The 18,893-nt window shown below is 46.2% G+C and overlaps 1 protein-coding gene across 4 annotated transcripts in view; it reads right to left on the bottom strand.

Annotated features, from left to right (window-relative positions):
- Window positions 1-1,934: 1,934 nt before the first annotated feature.
- The window catches only part of LOC144502714 (uncharacterized), a 215,293-nt gene continuing 198,334 nt past the window's right edge, over window positions 1,935-18,893 (bottom strand). For all 4 annotated transcript variants that reach the window (XM_078226954.1, XM_078226952.1, XM_078226953.1 and 1 more), the window contains 2 exons: window positions 9,110-9,294; window positions 1,935-7,866 (listed from right to left, as the gene is read on the bottom strand). In XM_078226954.1, the coding sequence (XP_078083080.1) occupies window positions 7,385-7,866; window positions 9,110-9,294 (667 nt within the window). In that variant the 3' untranslated portion in view covers window positions 1,935-7,384. The remainder of the gene's footprint in view (window positions 7,867-9,109; window positions 9,295-18,893) is intronic.

Below are 18,893 nucleotides of genomic sequence, written 5' to 3'. Positions count from 1 at the left end.
CATTTAGAATGTTTTTGGTAAGATTGCCCACCCCACCCCCCGCCCCCCCCCCCCCATCAAAGTCTCCTCTGTGACCTGTAGTTATCTGGTTTTGGGCCTAGAGATTCTGTTGGCAGGAGTGACTTCCTCGAGTACACCCACCTCCTAGCTGTTACTCTGCTTGCCTCCTCCTTCTGATCCTTCTCTTCTTCCTCCTACTGAAATGGAATTCCTAGAAGGATCCCAACAAGGAACAGCTGTGATGTCCGAAGTCCCGTCCAGTTCAGAACCTACTATGATGACTATCAGAGTTTAATACTCTTATAGTCCACAATGGCAGCAGCTACCACAAGATAAATGTTCACAAAAGATGTTGGTATGTTTGGCTGAGCGCAGTTGCGAATCTCTTTAAATAACATTTGAAATGGCTGCTTCAGGGTTTGTACTATTTGTTGCAATGTTATGATCATAGAATCCTTACAGTAAAGAAGGAGGCCATTTGGCCCATCGAGCCTGGACCAGTAACAATCCTGCCCTATCCCCATAACCCCACGATGTTCCAGTGAAGCCCGGTGCTAGCTGGAGGAGCAGCATCTCATCTCCCGGTCGGGCAGGTGGCAGCCCTCAGGACTGAACGTTGAGTTTGGCGGCTTTAGATTTTGACCATCTTAAAATCCCCCCTTTTTAAAAATATCCTATACGTGTATTACCTCAATGCAAAACAGGCCCACCCCGTGTCACACCAGGCCATCTGTCATTTGTTCTTAAAGCTGCTACATTTTGTGGCAGTTTCTACAGCTCTAACATATTCTCCCTCCCTTTAGTTCTGATGAAGACTCAAGGACTCAAAGTTAACTGTGTTTCTCTCCTAATAGATGCTGCCTGACCTGCTGAGTTTCCCCAGTGTCCCCTGTTCTTGTTTCAGATTCCAGCGTCTGCAGCATTTTGCTTATTCTTTATACTATCTGTGTTTGCTCGGTAGGATTGGGAAGTGCTACCAGTCAGGTGGTAAGATTGGCATGACAACAGCATCATTTGATCCTGATCTGAATACATTCACGAGATTGGGCCCTCTTTCATGCAGGAGCACCGGCCACTCGGAACCAAGATTCCCTGGAAAATCAGAGCAGGTGTAAAGATCAGTGGTGATTGTTTGGGACACACTGGCACCTGAAGATCCACCCATTACCCCCACCAGCTGCTCGCCTCCCATCACACCAGCCTGTGTGGCTAAGACCACCAAGCCAAGGAGTAACAGCAGAGACCCTGTGGCAGCAGCAATGGAACCAACACGCCACCATTAAAAACCATTTCCTCATCGCAGGTCCCACAGATCCACACAGCTTCAACCTGCCATGCCAACACTGGGCACTCCTCAACTGTTTCCACTCAGGCAGGGCCTTAGTTTTTATTCTATCCATTTGTGGGACATGGGCATCGCTGGCAAGCCAACATTTATTGCCCATCCCTAGTTGCTCTTGCAGGGCAGTTGAGAGTCAACCACTTTGCTGTGGATCTGGAATCACATGTAGGCCAGAGCAGATAAGATTTCCTCCCTTAATGGACATTAGCAAACCAGATGGGTTTTCCGACAATCGACAATGGTTTCATGGTCATCAATCAATTCATAATTCATAAGGGCAGCACGGTGGCACAATAGTGAGCACTGCTGCCTCACAGCGCCAGGGACCCGGCTTCGATTCCAGCTTGGGTTACTGTCTGTGTAGAGTCTGCACCTTCTCCCCATGTCTGCTTGGGTTTCCTCCGGGTGCTCCAGTTTCTTCCCACAGTCCAAAAGACGTGTTGGTTAGGTGCATTGGCCATGCTAAATTCTCCCTCAGTGTACCCGAACAGGCACCAGAGTGTGGCGACTAGGGGATTTTCACAGTAACTTCATTGCAGTGTTAATGTAAGCCTACTTGTGACAATAATAAATAAACTTTACCTTACAATTCCAGATATTTTTTATTGACTTCAAATTCCATCATCTGCCGTGGTGGGATTCGATCCCGGGTCCCCAGAACATTAGCTGAGTTTCTTGGTTAACAGTCTAGCAGTAATATCACCAGGCCGTCGACTCCCCAATTTGTGCAGCAAATCGGCACAAGGGGGGGCCTTGCAGGGAAGCGGGAAGCAGCTGTGGTCACCACAGTCAATGACTCACATGGTGGAAGACTGGCCCCTTGACAACATTCAGAGAGGGTTCAGACAGCTCCATTTAGCCACTGCAGAAGCTATTGCCTGGCTTGGTGATCACTGCGCATACTAAAAAAACGCTACCACATTCTCAAATGCAAACAAGGCCAGTTAGAGAGCAAAATTGCACCTAGTACCGGGGGCAGTCAGAAGCATAGCAGCTGGAGTGGGGGGACAGCTGTAATAATATTTCTGTCTTTCTTGGTTGGAAACCCTCTTGATCACACATCATGTCACTCAGCGAAAGGCATTTCGGTTTCAAGAAAGTGGAATGAGTGGCAGCATTAATTCAAAATTAGGATGAATCATCAGAGAAGGGGCTGAAAGGAGATGCAGTGCTCAGCTATGGCAAACTGAATAGACATGATAGGCAGGAGCACGGCAGGGAGCGGGGAAAACCTGCTTCATTAAATTGCATCTATTTCAATGCAAGCGGGCTGATAGGTAAGGCTGATGAACTCAGGGCATGGATAGATACATTGGACTGGGATATTATAGCCATAACTGAAACATGGCTAAGGGAGGGACAGGACTGGCAGCTCAGTGTTCCAGGATATAGGTGCTTTAGGCGGGACAGAGGTGGAGGAAAGAGAGGAGGGAGAGTTGCATTTTTGATTAAGAGAGCATCACGGCAGCAGTCAAAGGTGAAATAACCGAGGAATCATCCAGCCAGGCTTTGTGGGTGGAACTAAAAAATAAGAAGGGGGTGGTGACCTTATTGGCATTGTACTATAGGCCCCCAAATAGTCAACGAGAATTAGAAGAACAAATATGCAGGGAAATTGGGAAGACTTGCAGGAGTAATAGGGTTGTCACAGTAGGGGATTTTAATTTGCCAAACATAGACTGGAACTGTCATAGTGTTAGGAGTTTAGGTGGATTGGAATTTGTTCAATGTGTTCAGGAAAGTTTCCTCAGGCAGTATGTGGAAAGTCCTACTCAGGAAAGTCAAAACTTGACCTACTCTTGGGAAATAGGGCTGGGCAAGTGACTGAGGTGATGGTAGGGGACCACTTTGGCACCAGTGACCATAGTTCCATTCATTTTAAAATAGTTATGGAAAGGGACAAAATTGGTCTGCAGGTGCAAGTTCTAAATTGGAGCAAGGTGAATTTTGATGGAATTAGACAGCAGCTTGCAAGGGTTGATTGGAGTAGCTTGTTTGAGGTCAAAGGGACCTCTGGCAAGGGGGAGCCTTTAAAAGTGAAATAGCTAGAGTTCAGGGTCTATATGTTCCTGTTAGGGTGAAGGGCAAGGCTGGCAGGAGTAGGGAACCCTGAATGACAAAACATATTGAGGTTTTGGCCAGGAAAAAGAAGGAGGCACGGCTCAGGTACAAGCAGCTGGAATCAAGGGATACCCTGGAGGTGTACAGGGGATACAGGAGTATGCTCAAGAGGGAAATTAGGAGGGCAAAAAGGGGGCATGAGATAGCTTTGGCTGAGAGGATTAAGGGAATCCAAAGGTAATCTTTAAGTATATTAAAGGAAAAAGAATAACTATAGAGAGAGAATAGGACTCCTCAAGGACCAAAGTGGACACATATGTGAGGAACCGCAGGAGATGGGTGAGGGTCTCAATGAATATTTCTGCTCTGTGTTTACCATGGAGAAAGACATGAAGACTTGGGAACCTGGGAAAGTTAGTGACGATATATTGGGGACAGCTCGCATTACAGTAGAAGAGAGGATGGGCGGATTAAAATGTATGAAGGTGGATAAATCTCCTAGCCCTGATCAGGTATATCCAAGAACACTGCGTGAGGCTAGAGAAGAAATTGCGGGAGCCCTGGCTGAGATATTTGCATTATCGTTAGCCACGGGTGAGGTACCAGAAGACTGGGGCGTAGCAAATGTTGTGCCCTTATTTAAGAAGAGCTGCAAAGAAAAACCTGCGAATTATAGACCGGTAAGTCTAACATCTGTGGTGGGTAAGTTACTAGAGAGGATTCTGAGGGATAAGATATACAGACATTTGGAAAGACAGGGTTTGATTTGGAGTAGTCAGCACGGCTTTGTGCATGGGAGATCATGCAAATCATGCCTTACAAATTTGTTAGAGTTGGCAGGGTGGTAGATGCAGTCTATATGGACCTCAGTTAGGCCTTTGATAAAGTTCCACATGGTAGGCTGGTCTTGAAAGTTAGATCGAATCCAGGGAGAGCTGGAAAATTGGATATACAATTGCTTGATGGTAGGAAGCAGAGGATAATGGTGGAAGGATGCTTGGCAGACTGGAGGCCTGTAACTAGTGGTGTGCCTCAGGGGTCAGTGCTGGTCCCATTACTGTTTGTTACCTATATCAACGATTTGAATGAGAATGTACAAGGCATGATCAGTAAATTTGCAGATGACACTAAAATAGGTGGTATTGTAGACAGTGAGGAAGGTTATCAAAAATTGCAGCAGGATCTTGATCAGCTGGGGAAGTGGGCCGAGAAATGGCAAATAGAGTTCAATATAGATAAATGTGAGGTGTTGCATTTTGGAAAGTCAAATCAAGGTAGGACTTTCACGGTGAATGGTAGGACCTTCGGAAGTATTGTGGAACAGAGGGACCTTGGAGTTCAGGTGCATGGTTCTCTAAGGGTGGAGTCACAGGCAGATAGGGCAGTGAAGAAGGCTTTTGGCATGCTGGCCTTCAGCAGTCAGAGTGTTGAGTATGGAAGTTGTGATGTTATGTTGCAGTTGTACAGGACGTTGGTGAGGCCACACCTGGAGTATTGTGTTCAGTTTTGGTCGCCTTGCTATAGGAAAGATGTTATTAAACTGGAGAGAATGCAGAAGAGATTTGCAAGGATGTTGCCAGGACTCAAGGGATTGAGTTACAGGGAGAGGTTGGACAGGCTAGAAATTTTTTCTTTGGAGCACAGGAGATGGAGAGGTGATCTTATGGAGGTGTATAAGATCATGAGAGGCATGGATAGGGTGAATGTACTCAGTCTTTTCCCTAGGGTTGGGGAATCGAGAACTAGAGGGCATTGGTTTAAGGTAAGAGGGGAAAGAATTAATGGGAACCTGAGGAGCATCTTGTTTACACAGAGGGTGGTACGTATGTGGAATGAGCTGTCGGAGGAAGTGGTTGAGGCAGGGACATAGACAACATTTAAAAGGCATTTGGACAGATACATGGATAGGAAAGGTTTAGAGGGAAATGGGCCAAATGCAGGCAAATGGGGTTAGCTTGGATGGGCTTTCTGGTCGGCATGGACCAGTTTGGGCCGAAAGGCCTGACTCCGTGCCATAGATTCTATGATTTTATAATTCAGCACTTGATTTATTGGGGTTTTATTCACCTCAGGGCTTTTGCATGTATGTATATGTCAAGCAAGTATTCTCGATAAGATGGGCGAATATAACTTTAAAATTACTCTTGGCACAATTGGAAGATGAAAACTTCACGTTGGTATAGTAGATTGTTTTATTGGAGGTGTTAAGACGTAGACAAAATGTTTGTCAGAATCAGCATTTCTCTGCCTGCGTCACTAACCTTCACACACAATGTGGTGTAAGAGCTGAGATTGTGCTCAGAACCGTGAAGATTAAAGGGAGGTTTAATAGAGATGTTAAATTTATGGGGGGTTTTGGTAGAGTGGACAGGTAGAACCTGTCTCCACTGGCACTAAAGGTCACAGATTTAAAATAATTTTCAAAAACAAAATAAGGGCCGAGATTTTCCGCTCCCGCCGTGGCGGATGTGGCGAGCCAGCCTGAAGTCCATTGACTTTGGTGGGGCTGGAAGATCCTGCTAACAAGCAAGGCTGGAAAATCTCACCCAAGGAGAGGGCTGAGGGAGAATTAGTTTTTTACTCAGCAAGTTATTGCGATGGAGAATGAAATGTCCGACAGGTTGGTCAATGCGCATTCTATAACACCCTTCAAGAGGGAATTGGATCTCTAATGCCCGCCTATGGCAAAAGGGGGCTGATTGAAAGGCCTTTCAGAGAGCCAACTCAGCCACAGGCACGATGGCCCTGATTTTACCGGCATACCTGCCCCGATTTCAGGGCGGGCGAGGCTCGCAGAACAGCATTCTCCACTGGCCACGGGCGCAATCTTACGAGCCTCGGGCGGGCGTGCCGGTAAAATTCCGGCCGATGGGTCGAATGGTCTCTTTCTGTGCTGTATCATTTTGTGTGTCTAGAAGCCCACCCGTGTAACATTATTGAGGGGATTCCTCCATCCGATATTTCCACGCATTGTGGTGGGATGAGCAGCGCGGGGGGTCCCAGGTGAGTGGTCTTATCTCAGTGCTTACAGGAGAAGGCCTTCACAAACTGACAATATTGAAATCACACTGCTATCTCTCACAGTTAAACTGATCTATCTGCCCATAACAAAATGGCGGCAGTTGCCATCCTGCCCAGCAATCCATTCAAGACATGCAATGGGATCTTCCAGCTGCACTCGCCCGAAAACCGGAAAATCCCACCCAAGGTCAACGGACCTTTGCATGGTCCACCCCCCCGCCCATGGGAATTGTTAGTGGGCGGGATGGGAGAATTCCTTCCCCCCATGGGCTTTCAATATTGTGTGCAATTTTGGTCTCCCTTTCTGAGGAAGGATGTTCTTGCTTTCGAGGGAGTGCAGCGAAGGTTTACCAGGATGACTCCAGGGATGGCGGGACTGATGTATGAGGAGAGATTAACTAGCTTAGGATCGTTTTCTCTGGAGTTCAGACGAATGAGGGGGAATCTCATAGAGACTTATAAAATTCTAACAGGAGTAGACAGGGTAGATGCGGGGAGGATGTTCCCGATGGTGGGGGGAGTCCAGAACCAGGGGTCACAGTCTGAGGATTCGGGGTTAACTATCTAGGACGGAGGTGAGGAGACATGTCTTCACCCAAAGAGTGGTGAGTCTGTGGAATTCATTACCACAGGAAACAGTTGATGCCAAAACATTGAATGTATTTAGGCGGCTGGATATAACACTTGGGGCGAATGGGATCAAAGGTTATGGGGAGAAAGCAGGATTAGGCTATTGAGTTGGATGATCAGCCATGATGGTGATGAATGGCGGAGCAGGCTGGTAGGGCCGTATGGCCTCCTCCTGCTCCTATCTTCTATGTTTCTATGTTTCCATGTGCCTTACAGAGAGGTGGAATGAAATGCTCCCTAGAATGATCTCCTCATACACATTCTCTATACCCTCCCGGACAACCCTATACTAACTGACTTGCTTAGCTGATGTCTGTCTTTGTGCAGCTGTTACTCATATTTCACTCTCTTGGCGGGCTGTGCCCATCCTCTGAGTGCAGTCCAGTAAAAGGCAATGCCAATCAGGCAGAAGGCACCGACTGTGTAGATGTACTCGGCACGATTAGGGAATGGAGTGCCACAAATGGGATACCACGCTGCCCCATCTGGCGGGGGCTTGGCCCCTGGCAAACAGTGCCAGTCAAACATCCCCTCATCATAGTTGCTGGCACAGAGGTAGGCACGCCGGTACAGGGTCTGACCCAGCGGAGAGGTCAGAGCTTTGGACACATTGCAGGGGCCGAGGGTTTCATGGAGTCCGACAGAAAGTTGGCGCTCGGGCCTGGCGAAGGTGACCAGGAGGATGAAAAAGAGATAGTGGAAGAAGGTCCCCAGCCCGGCTTCGTGCCGGAGCCAGGACGCAGGGTCCGCCCTGTTCCCATTATTCCGGCTGACATTCCGATCTGCAGACCATACAATGAAAATGTAGATCGCTGGTAATAAAAACAATGGAGAGGTGGTTAAATTTACGTCAGTAACAGCTGACATTTACAAAGCATCGTGAATGTAATAAAACGGCCAAGGGCATGTCACAGCAAAGCAGCCAAACAAAAACTGACTTTGAGCTGAAGAGGGATTCTAATCGAAGGGGTAGGGGGGCTGAAAGCTATGTAGAAGACGCAGTACAGCTTTAAAGGAGGAGGGAGATGTGGTGAGGTATTGAGGCTTACAGGCAGGTTCCAGACCTCATGGTCTAGACAGCTGAAGATGTTGGGTGGGATCTTCCCCCACCTCCACGGTGTGTTTCGTGGCAATGGGAGGTGGCGTGTCGCGCGCTGGTGGTGGGATCTTATGGTCCCGTCATTGTCAATGGGGTTTCCCAGTGGACGCACTCCTCACCGCCGGGAAACCTGTGGCGGGAAGGGGAGGGGGAGGGGAGCGCCGTCAGTGGGGCCGAAGAATCCTACTGACGTGAACGGCAGCAGGATTTCGGCAATGGTCACCAAAGATACAAGTGGGAGTTGATTGAGGCCAGAGTTGGCAGAAGGCGGGGTCAGAGATGGTTGTAGGCCTAGAGGAGATTAGAATTAAGGAGGGGCAAGGCCATGGAGGGACTTTAAACTCAAGGATTAGAATTTTAAAATTTGAAATTGAGGTGGCTTGAGATGAAATGGGCCAGTGAGTGTAGTTGATTGATTGATTTATTATTGTCACATGTATTGGTATACAGTGAAAAGTATTGTTTCTCGTGCGCGTGCTATACAGACAAAGCATACCGTTCATAGGGGAGAAGGAAAGGAGAGGGTGCAGAATATTAGAGTTAAGTTTTAAAACCATAGAACGAGAGTAAAGGATGGAATTAGAGGGTATGTGGGGGACAGCACGCAAGAAGTCCCAACAGTTGGATGGGAGGACATGGCTGAACAGGACTTAATGTGGGTTATATTGTCTCCGATTCAAGTTATATAAACAGCACGGCCTGATCTATAAAGCAGAGGCAGCATGGGGAAGTGGGCCGCTGTACTCAATTGGATAAAGTCCAGCCACCCCCACAGTAGATAGAGCACTCAATTAGCTTTTACATTCGCTCTGAGACTTACTGCCTGCTGTAGAGCATGAAATGATAACTTGCCAAAGTCAGTTCATGATTTTTGTCTATGGTGAAATTAATTGTTCAGTAATCAGGCTGTGGGTGGCATATCACTTCTCAAACTCTGTCTGGTTGTTCACACTTACCCAGCTGCACCATCACGATATTCTCGGTGTGTATTTGATAAATGTCGTGCGGAACATGATACAACGGCAGAAACTGAGTCAGAACGGCCAGTGGGAATGTGAAGGTTCCGGCCAGAAAGGCCACCGCTAACTCCTTGAAGAATCCAGAGGCCTCTGCTTTGGAGGTACTTCCAGTGACTGCCTTTCTGTGAGATGAAAGAGAAAATGGCGCTCAGCGTGAACGAAGCGTGGGTTAGGGTTGCCAACTCAGGTGAGCTGCATTCCTGGAGGTTTCACCGCATGACATTCTCCTCAAATGGCCATTGGTTCATCATCCAGATGCACTGGCTTCCCACAGCCAATTGGGATTGGAACAGAATCCTTGTTATCCAATCGGATTGATCTTGACTGTTGGCAAAGCTTCTATCCATCCCTCCTCCCCCCCCGCCACAATCATCAATTTTTAAAAATAACTAATAGAATAATGAGAAAACACACAATTTTGTTTCACTGCTCCTTGATGTTCCTCCTGCATCGCTTCCTGGGGATTCAGCTTCAATTTGTAGAGATTACAGAACAACCTACAAGATTGGCAACTCTCCATATAAGTCCAAAGATGTGCAGGTTAGGGGGATTGGCCATGCTAAATTGCCCCTTAGTGTCCAAAGATGTGTTGGTTAGAGGGGATTAGCGGGATAAATACATGGGGTTACGGGGATAGGGTCTGGGTAAGATGAAAAAAAAGGTGGGTGGCTGCAGGCTCGATGGGCCGAATGGCCTCTTTCAGCACTGTAGGGATTCTATGATGATCCTATGAAGGTGAGGTGTGTTTTCCAATGAGCTCCCTCTGCGATTCACTGGTGGCAATATACTTGGTGATTTTTTTAAAAGACATTTTGATCGTTGAAAAAGCTCAGAAGGCCATTGTATCATTTACGTTGATGCCATATGCAAGTCATACTCTATCCAAGGACCATCTTTCTCCCCCATTTCCTCTGTCTCTCCTGCAGACACTGACTCACCCTCTGTTACAGATCCACAGGCACTGGTAACTCTCTGCTGCCTTACTCAAGGAGCCATTCTTCAATGAGCCATTGTACGAGGGCCAAGAGGCTGGTTGATCATAAAAACTGTAGAATCATAGAATTCCTACAGTGCTAAAGGAGGCCATTTGGCCCATTGAGTCTGCACCGACCACAATCCCACCCAGGCCCTATTGCTATAACACCATGCATTTACCCTAGTTAGCCCCCCTGACACTAAGGGGCTATTTAGCATGGCCAATCCACCTAACCTGCACATCTTTGGACTGTGGGAGGAAACCGGAGCACCTGGAGGAAACCCACGCAGACACGGGGAGAACGTGCAAACTCCACACAGACAGTGACCCAAGCCGGGAATCGAACCCGGGTCCCTGGCACTGTGAAGCAGCAGTGCTAACCACTGTGCCACTGTGCCACCCCGGACAAGCATGGACAATCATAATTATCATGGACATATCACAGCTAAGCTAAATTCCTGAAAGCCCCAGTGAATGTGGGTGTCGCTGAATAACGATCAGGAATCCGAAAGCTGCTGATTTTCCACTCCGAGCCCTTGGGAACGGGGGTAATTAAACAGCCATCCCAGCTGTCAGCTTGGCTCAGATTTAAAGTTTATTTATTGGTGTCACAAGTAGACTTATATTAATACTGCAATGAAGTTACTGTGAAAATCCCCTAGTCGCCACACTCCAGCACCTGCTTGGGTACACTGAGGGAGAATTTAGCATGGCCAATGCAGCTAACCCACACATTTTTCGGACTGTGGGAGGAAACCGGAGCACCCGGAGGAAACCCATGCAAACACGGGGAGAACATGCAGACTCCACGCAGGCAGTGATCCAAGCTGGGAATCGAACCCGGGTCCCTGGCACTGTGAGGCAGCAGTGCTAACCACTGTGCCACCGTGTCGCCTCTGATTTGAATACGATTGAGTGCAAACAAGCAAGAAAAGATTTGTCTGTTCAAATTTTCACACAGATGGTTTAAGTCCTGTCCGTAAATGCATCAACATAACTCTCCAAATATCTCATGAAAAGGAATTACTGCAAATCATCATATTTCTGAAATAAAGGCAGAAAATGCTGGAATTAACAATAGTCCATTTATGGGGCCTATCTCCTTGATGAGGGCTAAAGGCTGCAAGAAAGATACTGATCTAATTATGTATTCTATTCAGAGAAGTAGGTTCTGTGCTGAATGTTTCATAGGAATTCCCAGAAGCAGACTTTGACCTGTACAATCTGGAACTGCACATGTTGTGTCGGCTAAGTTGTCCTGAAGTTTCTAAAGCGATATTGCTATTGATTTTCTCTTCAGCCTGTGGTAAAATTAATCTTTAGCTTTAGCCTGTTAACCAGGGAAAGTCAATTTAAAAAAGAAAATGACCACTGAATTATTGATTGTCAGATACAAAAGTCGTGGTTAGTTTTAATAAACCTAATTACATACTTTCCAATACACGCTGATTCATAAGTTTTGGAAACTTTAAAAGATTCGATATCACTTGCTGGAGATTATTTCTGTAAAGAAAAACATGTGGGCATATTTCATGCTTTTTGATTGGTACCAAACAAGGGCGACACGGTGGCACAGCGGTTAGCACTGCTGCTTCACAGGGGCAGGGACACGGGTTCGATTCCCGGCTCGGGTCACTGTCTGTGCGGAGTCTACACATTCTCCCCGTGTCTGCGTGGGTTTCCTCCGGATGCTCCGGTTTCTCCCCACAGTCTGAAAGACGTGCTGGTTAGATGCATTGGCCAGGCTAAATTCTCCCTCAGTGTACCCCAACAGGCGCCGGAGTGTGGCAACCAGGGGATTTTCACAGTAACTTCATTGCAGTGTTAATGTAAATGTATAATGTAAACTAATAAATAAACTTAAACAATGACACAGTGGCAAAGACAGAATTATAATTAAAAGTTTTGCTACGGAGAACAGCAATTATATCTCTTGATAAGTAAGAAAGGAAAGGGGTTATATATTGAGCCCTTTTCCCCCAACGAGAAAAGACGGAGAAATAAAGGATTATGGGTGGGATTTTCCAGCACTCCCCCACCCATCGACAATAACATTTTCCTCATATGGTGTTTAACGTTTCTATATTGTGTAGTGCAGAAACATATAGATTGTCATGTAGGCGGTGAAGGTACAAAGTGGCAGTTGGGAAAAGTATTTGGCTTTGTCAAGATCTAAGTTACTGAACTCAGACCTGAAACACACTTGAAATCCAACCAGAGCATTAGGTGCATTTATAAACATCATCCTAGAGTCATAGAGCAATACAACACGGAAACAGGCGCTTCGGACCAACCAGTCCATGCCAACCATGGTGCCCTCCCAGCTAGTCACAATTGCCTGCGATTGGCCCATATCCCTCTAACCCTTTCCCATCCATGTACTTATCCAAATGCTTCTTAAATGTTGCTATTGTACCTGCCTCAACCACTTTCTCTGACAGCTCATTCCATATCCGCACCACCCTCTGCATGAAGAATTTGCCCCTTCGATCCCTTTAAAATCTTTCCCCTCTCACCTTAAGTCTATGCCCCCTAGTTTTCAATTCCCCTTCCCTGGGAAAAAGATAACGTGCATTCATCTTGATTTTGATTTGATTTGATTTATTATTGTCACATGTATTAGTATACAGTGAAAAGTATTGTTTCTTGCGCACTGTACAGACAAAGCATACCGTTCATAGTAAGGAAAGGAGAGATCTATGCCCCTCATGGTTTCATACACCTCAATAAGGTCACCCCTCATTCTCCTACATTGCAAGGCAAAAAGTCTGAGCCTGGCCAACCTCTCCCTATAACTCAGGTCCACTAGTCCTAGCAACATCTCGTAGATCTTCTTTGCACTCTTTCTAGTTTATCAATGTCTTTCCTATAACAGGGTAACAAAACTGCATACAATACTCGAAGTGCAGTTTCACCAATGACTCATACAACTGTAACATAATGTTCCAACTTCTATACTCAATGCCCTGACTGATGATGTCCAGTGTGCTAACCGCCTTCTTCATCACTCTGTCTAACTGTGATGCTACTCTCAACGAACTATGTACTTGTACTCCTAGGCCCCTCTGTTCCTCAACATTCCCCAGGGCCCTACCAGTGTAAGTTTCAGAGCAATCCTCCATATTTTTAAAGGACTCAGGAGAAACCTGACAGTTTAAAAGTGGCCAACTCTGGCTGCTGGCTGATAAAAACCTCCCAGAAGGCTCGGCAGGACAAACATAACCTGTCTGTGGACTGTGCTAAGAAAAAGGTGTGAGCCCTCTGAATATGCAAATGGCCAGAAAGGCAGACACACCAGTGATCTAATCATCAGAAGGGCAAAGGACAGTAAACAGACCAGCAGGGAGTCAATGGCCACAGAAATCGGCCCATCCACAGAAGACAAGAAGACCCATCCCACTGATGGGATACCGTTCAGGAAGCTCCGGAGGAGCATTAAGACGACATTGAAATAACGACCCACGGGGGTCAAGGCAGTTCCAGCCTTTTGTGTTTGGACTTGACTAAATTAAACTGAGACTGCCAGTGGTCGAAAGCCCCTTTGTCCTTGAAAGTCACCTACGGGGGCAGGGAAGTTGTTTGTTAAATCAGGCTGAAGTTAAGGCAAGCAGGAGAGAAGCAGACAAGCAGGACCAAGCTCTTCCAGAATCGCAAGCTGAGAGGCAGACAAGCAGGACCGAGCTCTCTTCCAGAATCACAAGCTGATGTGCAGAGGTGAAGTCCAACAGCAGCCCAGTTTCGACCCTGCACTGAGACACTCGAGCCCACCACAAAGGAATCCCTTTTAGAATTGTGAGTATCCCAGCCAACCTTGTGAAGCTCCCGAGGATAGGATAGAGGTTGAGGCAAGGCAGGGGTGGGAGGGGGGGAGGGGTGATGTATTGTAATTTTAAAGTTCAGTAATCTTGTTTTGAACTGTGTAAAGTAAGATTTTACGTTGTATCCGTTAGCATTTCTCCCATAGTGATAGTATAAAGTATAAGTTTTATTCATCTGTGGTGGGGGATTGGAGAGGTTGATTTTATTGTTAAATAAATTACTGTAAGTTTTGAAACTCGTTTGGAGTCCGTCTTGCCTCTTGTTCTCTCATCAGTGCACTCTGACGAGGTCACAGTTTCAATATCCCTTACCATAAACCCGGAGTCTAGAATCAAGGGTGATCTGAGCGATTCGAACCCGCTCACTCAAGGGAGACTGCTGGTCAGGAGATAAAAGGGACAGAGTCTCTCTGTTCTCTCTCTTGGAGACCTACTCGAGTGCAGTGGGTGCAGGGTGGCCGTTGTCCCACCGACAAGGGAGAGAACCACTCGGGCCTTGGTGGTGGTTTTGGGATGGCTGTGTGATATAAGTATCAGGTTACCGGTCAGGTATAAACGGTGAGTCTGGTTCCGCGCTCTCTCCTGCGGAGTTGCCCCAGTGCAGCATTCCCCGGCTTTTGAAATTTCGAGGCCTGTAAGAGACAGACACTTGCAGCTATCGGCAGACCCCCAAATACTGGCCTGTAAGTGGAGTAAAGAGAAAGATCCCGCTACACCAGTCACTGTATGAGTCCTACCCTAGTTTGACTTTCCAAAATGCAAATCCCACACTTATCTGCATTGAAATCAATTTGCCAATCCTCGGCCCACTTCCCCAACTGATCAAGATCCTCCTGTAATTTTTGATAACCTTCTTCGCTATCAACGATACCTCCTAAATTAATATCATCCACAAACTTACTAACCATGCCTTGTACATCCACATCCAAATAATCTATATAAATAATGAATAACAAGGGTCCCAACACCAACCCCTGAGGCACACCACTCATCACAGGCCTCCAGTCCGAGAAACAACCTTCAGCCATCACCCTCTGCTTCCTACCATCGAGCCAATTTTGAATCCAATTTGCTAGCTCTCCCTGGATCCCATGTGACCCAACCTTCCAGACTAGCCTGCCATGCGGGACCTTGTCAAAGGCCTTGCTAAAGTCCATATAGATAACATCTACTGCCCCACCCTCATCCATCCTCTTGGTTACCTCTTCGAAAACTCGGAAAGATTCGTCAGACATGAATTCCCATGCACAAAGACATGCTGACTATCCCTAATTAGACCTTGACTATCCAAATGTTGGTAGATTATGTTCCTCAGAATCCTCTCCAGTAACTTACCCACCACTGATATCAGGCTCACCGGCCTGTAATTCCCTGGCTTGTTACCCTTCTTAAACAACAGAACAACTTTAGCCACCTTCCAGTCTTCCAGAACTTCGCCGGTAGAAAGAGATGAAGTGAATATCTCTGCAAAAGCCTCTGTAATTTCTCCCTAACCTTCCACAAGATCCGAGGATGCACTTGGTCAGGCCCAGGGGATGTATCCACCTTAAAGCACTTTAAAGCTGCAAATACCTCCTCCTTAGTAATATGCATGTAGCCCAAGACATCACCACTTGTCTCCCTTAGCATCCATGATGTTCTCCTCAGCAAACACTGAGGAGAAATATTCATTAAAAATCTCACCCATCTCTTGCGGCCATGCAGATCTTTAAGGGGACCTATTCTCTCGCTAGCCACCCTTTTACTCTTAATATAGCTATAGAACCTCTTGGGAATTTCATAGAAATCATAGAAACCCTACAGTGCAGAAGGAGGTCATTCAGCCCATCGAGTCTGCACCAACAACAATCCCACCCCAAGCCCTATTCCCAGAATCCCACACATTAACCCCACTAATCCCTCTAGCCTACACATCCCAGGACACTAAGGGCAATTTATCATGGCCAATCAACCTAACCCGCACATTTTTGGAGTGTGGGAGGAAACCGGAGCACCCAGAGGAAACCCACGCAGACACGGGGAGAATGTGCAAACTCCACACAGTCACCCAAGCTGGGAATCGAACCAATGTCCCATGGAGCTGTGAGGCAGCAGTGCTAACCACTGTGCCACCGTGCCGCCTAATTTCTTTAAGGTTAAATTTATTTAACCTTACCTGCCAGATCCATCTCATATCCTCCTTGTGCCCTCCTGAGTTCCCTCTTAAGTGTGCTCTTACTCTCTTTATAGGCATAGAGAGATACATTTGTTTCTGATTGTCTAAACCCAATGTCTGCTTCCTTCTTTGTCCTGACCAGAGCCTCAATATTCCTCATCAGCCAGGGATCCCTAAACTTGCCAGCCTTTCCCTGCACCCTAACAGGAACATACTGCCCCTGGACTCTTGATCTCCCACTTCTAAAAGCCTTTTAGTCAGTGTGTAAATTTACTCCTTAAAGTTCAAGTTGTCGGCCCTCTTGACTCAGGTAAAATATATTCTGTATCGTTCAACACCAGTTTTATTCATTCACTTTTTAAAATTTCTCACTGAACATATTGAAAGTTAATTAAGCATAATTCAAAATAGTCTGAACACCACCAAATGTGTGGTCAAAGTTTGGTACAGTTTTTGATTTGTGACTGAATGGAGATCAACTTATTCTTGAAACCAAAATACTTTATGGTATCCTGTGACAAAGTGCAAGGCTGTCTTCGTGTGTGCTAATGCATTTAAGTAACTTTTCCACCATGGTTAAAACTTCTTGACTGAAATTCATTAAGTAGTCCCCACTCATTGCATCTTAACAGAAAGTGGGGTTGTAAAAGACCCATATTTTCCAATGGGTACAAAAATGAGTGTTTAGCTGAAATTACAATTTATCTGTTTTGTTTCCTAGCTGATTGGCTGCATAGGAATAAATCAGAAGTAGCAAGAATGAGGAACAGAAACCTGAGTAACCAAACCCGTCGGCTTTTGTTTCTAAAACTAGTGCCATAAAACTAACCAATCAAATTGTTCAATCTTTTTTCATGCATTATTTCCAACCACATTTTTATTTCACTTGGGTCAGTATGGAAGTAACTGTGGTGAACCATCGTTGGTTCCCACTGGATAGTACTGAGCCAGGGTCTGGCCAGTACTACAAGGATGTACATATGTTGCTGTTGGGTTAGGGATGGGTTGTGCTACTTGTTGCTGTTGGGGTTAGGGTGGGGTTGTTACACCTTTGTATTGTAGTGTTGTGGTACATCCCAGTCGGGCTCCGCCTCCTGGGAGAGGTATAAAGGTCCCTGCTCTGGCTGGGACCCCTCAGTCTGGGATCGTGTATATAATTGTTGGCTGCTTCGTTACAGCAAATAAAAGCCTTTATTTCCTGAGCATCTAGCCTCGTGTATGATAACGCGCATCAGTAACATAATCCATTTTTAAAACTGAGCACAAAACGAAAGCACCTAAATGTATCCATGAAGTTGGTTATTTAGCGTTCAATCAGCCTGGGCTTGTGCTGGGAATTCACCTGAATACTGGTAAATGTCCCAGCGACTGTGCGAGATGCATTACTGGAGTTGGAGTTTCACCGCCCCTCCCCAACACACAATACATTTGACCCAGAGATAATGTGACATGACGAGCAGGCAGAAAAGTAGCAAAAAACTGTGTAGCAGTGGGAGGTGGGTGGGAAAATTAAAGGTACAAGTTTTCAGAACGTTTTACTGCTTAAACAATCTATACTAAGCAATTGGTATTTTTTTTGGTTGTGCTGGAGGAGTGGCAGGAGGCACAGTATTTCTCAGAGGCCTGATGTCTGTAGATGGGATGTTCTGAACTTGGACACGTTGCATTCGAAATCAGGCAGTCATCTAGGCTTGGACCATGTGAGTGACCATCCGCTTGTTGGAGATTTGCCAGTGCAGTGCTACACAGATGCTAACTTATAACAGCACTGTAGACCTAAGAACACTTCTACAATTATGTGAATAATTAGTCAACTAAATAGTTTCCTTTTTAAAGCAATTTGATGCATGGAAATATAAAGATTTTCTCTTCATTGATTCTAAATCCTGATGCCCCTCCCCCATCCCACTTTTATATTCTCTAATTCACATTAGTGAAACCAATGCATTCCAGCCCCCTTTCCCCCTCCCCTCTACACAGCAGTGCTGAATATTTCAGTACCCTCTTTCTTTGCTATAAGCCCCCTTTGCACTGCTACAAGCCAACAAATGCCACCCATTAAGCAAACCTGACATTGCACATCTTTGTTCTAACAAGCTCCAGGTTCCAATTGCACAGTTTAACCAAGTATCAAAAACATTGTGGGCGGCACAGTGGTTAGCACTGCTGCCTCACAGCGCCAGGGACCCGGTTCAATTCCGGCCTCGGATCACTGTCTGTGTGGAGTTTGCACATTCTCCCCGTGTCTGCGTGGGTTTCCTCCGGGTGCTCCGGTTTCCTCCCACAGTCCAAAGATGTGCAGGTTAGGTTGATTGGCCATGCTAAATTAATCCTAGTAGGGGGATTAGCAGGGTAAATATGAGGGGTTATTGGAATAGGGCCTGGGTGGGATTGTGGTCGGTGCAGACTCGATGGGCAGAACGACCTCCTTCTGCACTGTAGGGATTCTATTCTATTCTTTGCCAGCAAAGGTGCAATGATGAAAGTTCAGTGTCGAACTATTTTCTAAGTCATGTCAGAGTGAAAAGGCACTAAATTTATAATGAATCATCATGGGCTTTGCACTGCACTTTGACAAAAAAAAACTGGATTAGACTTTTCAGTCAGCGCTGAAGCTGCCTGTGATCATTCAAAGGGAAATGCTAAAAATATCTGATCTTTCAGCAATAATGCCGAATTTCCAAGAGCTTTCGGGAGATGGATTGATTATATGATGGAATGAATCATAAATGTCATGCACGCTGTCAGCACAGCTACAGGCACAGAGATTCA

This window comes from Mustelus asterias, chromosome 13 (genome assembly GCF_964213995.1).
Source record: "Mustelus asterias chromosome 13, sMusAst1.hap1.1, whole genome shotgun sequence".
Lineage (NCBI taxonomy): Eukaryota > Metazoa > Chordata > Chondrichthyes > Carcharhiniformes > Triakidae > Mustelus > Mustelus asterias.
Note: the sequence above shows the minus strand (reverse complement) of the source record. Positions and strands in the feature narration are given on the sequence as shown.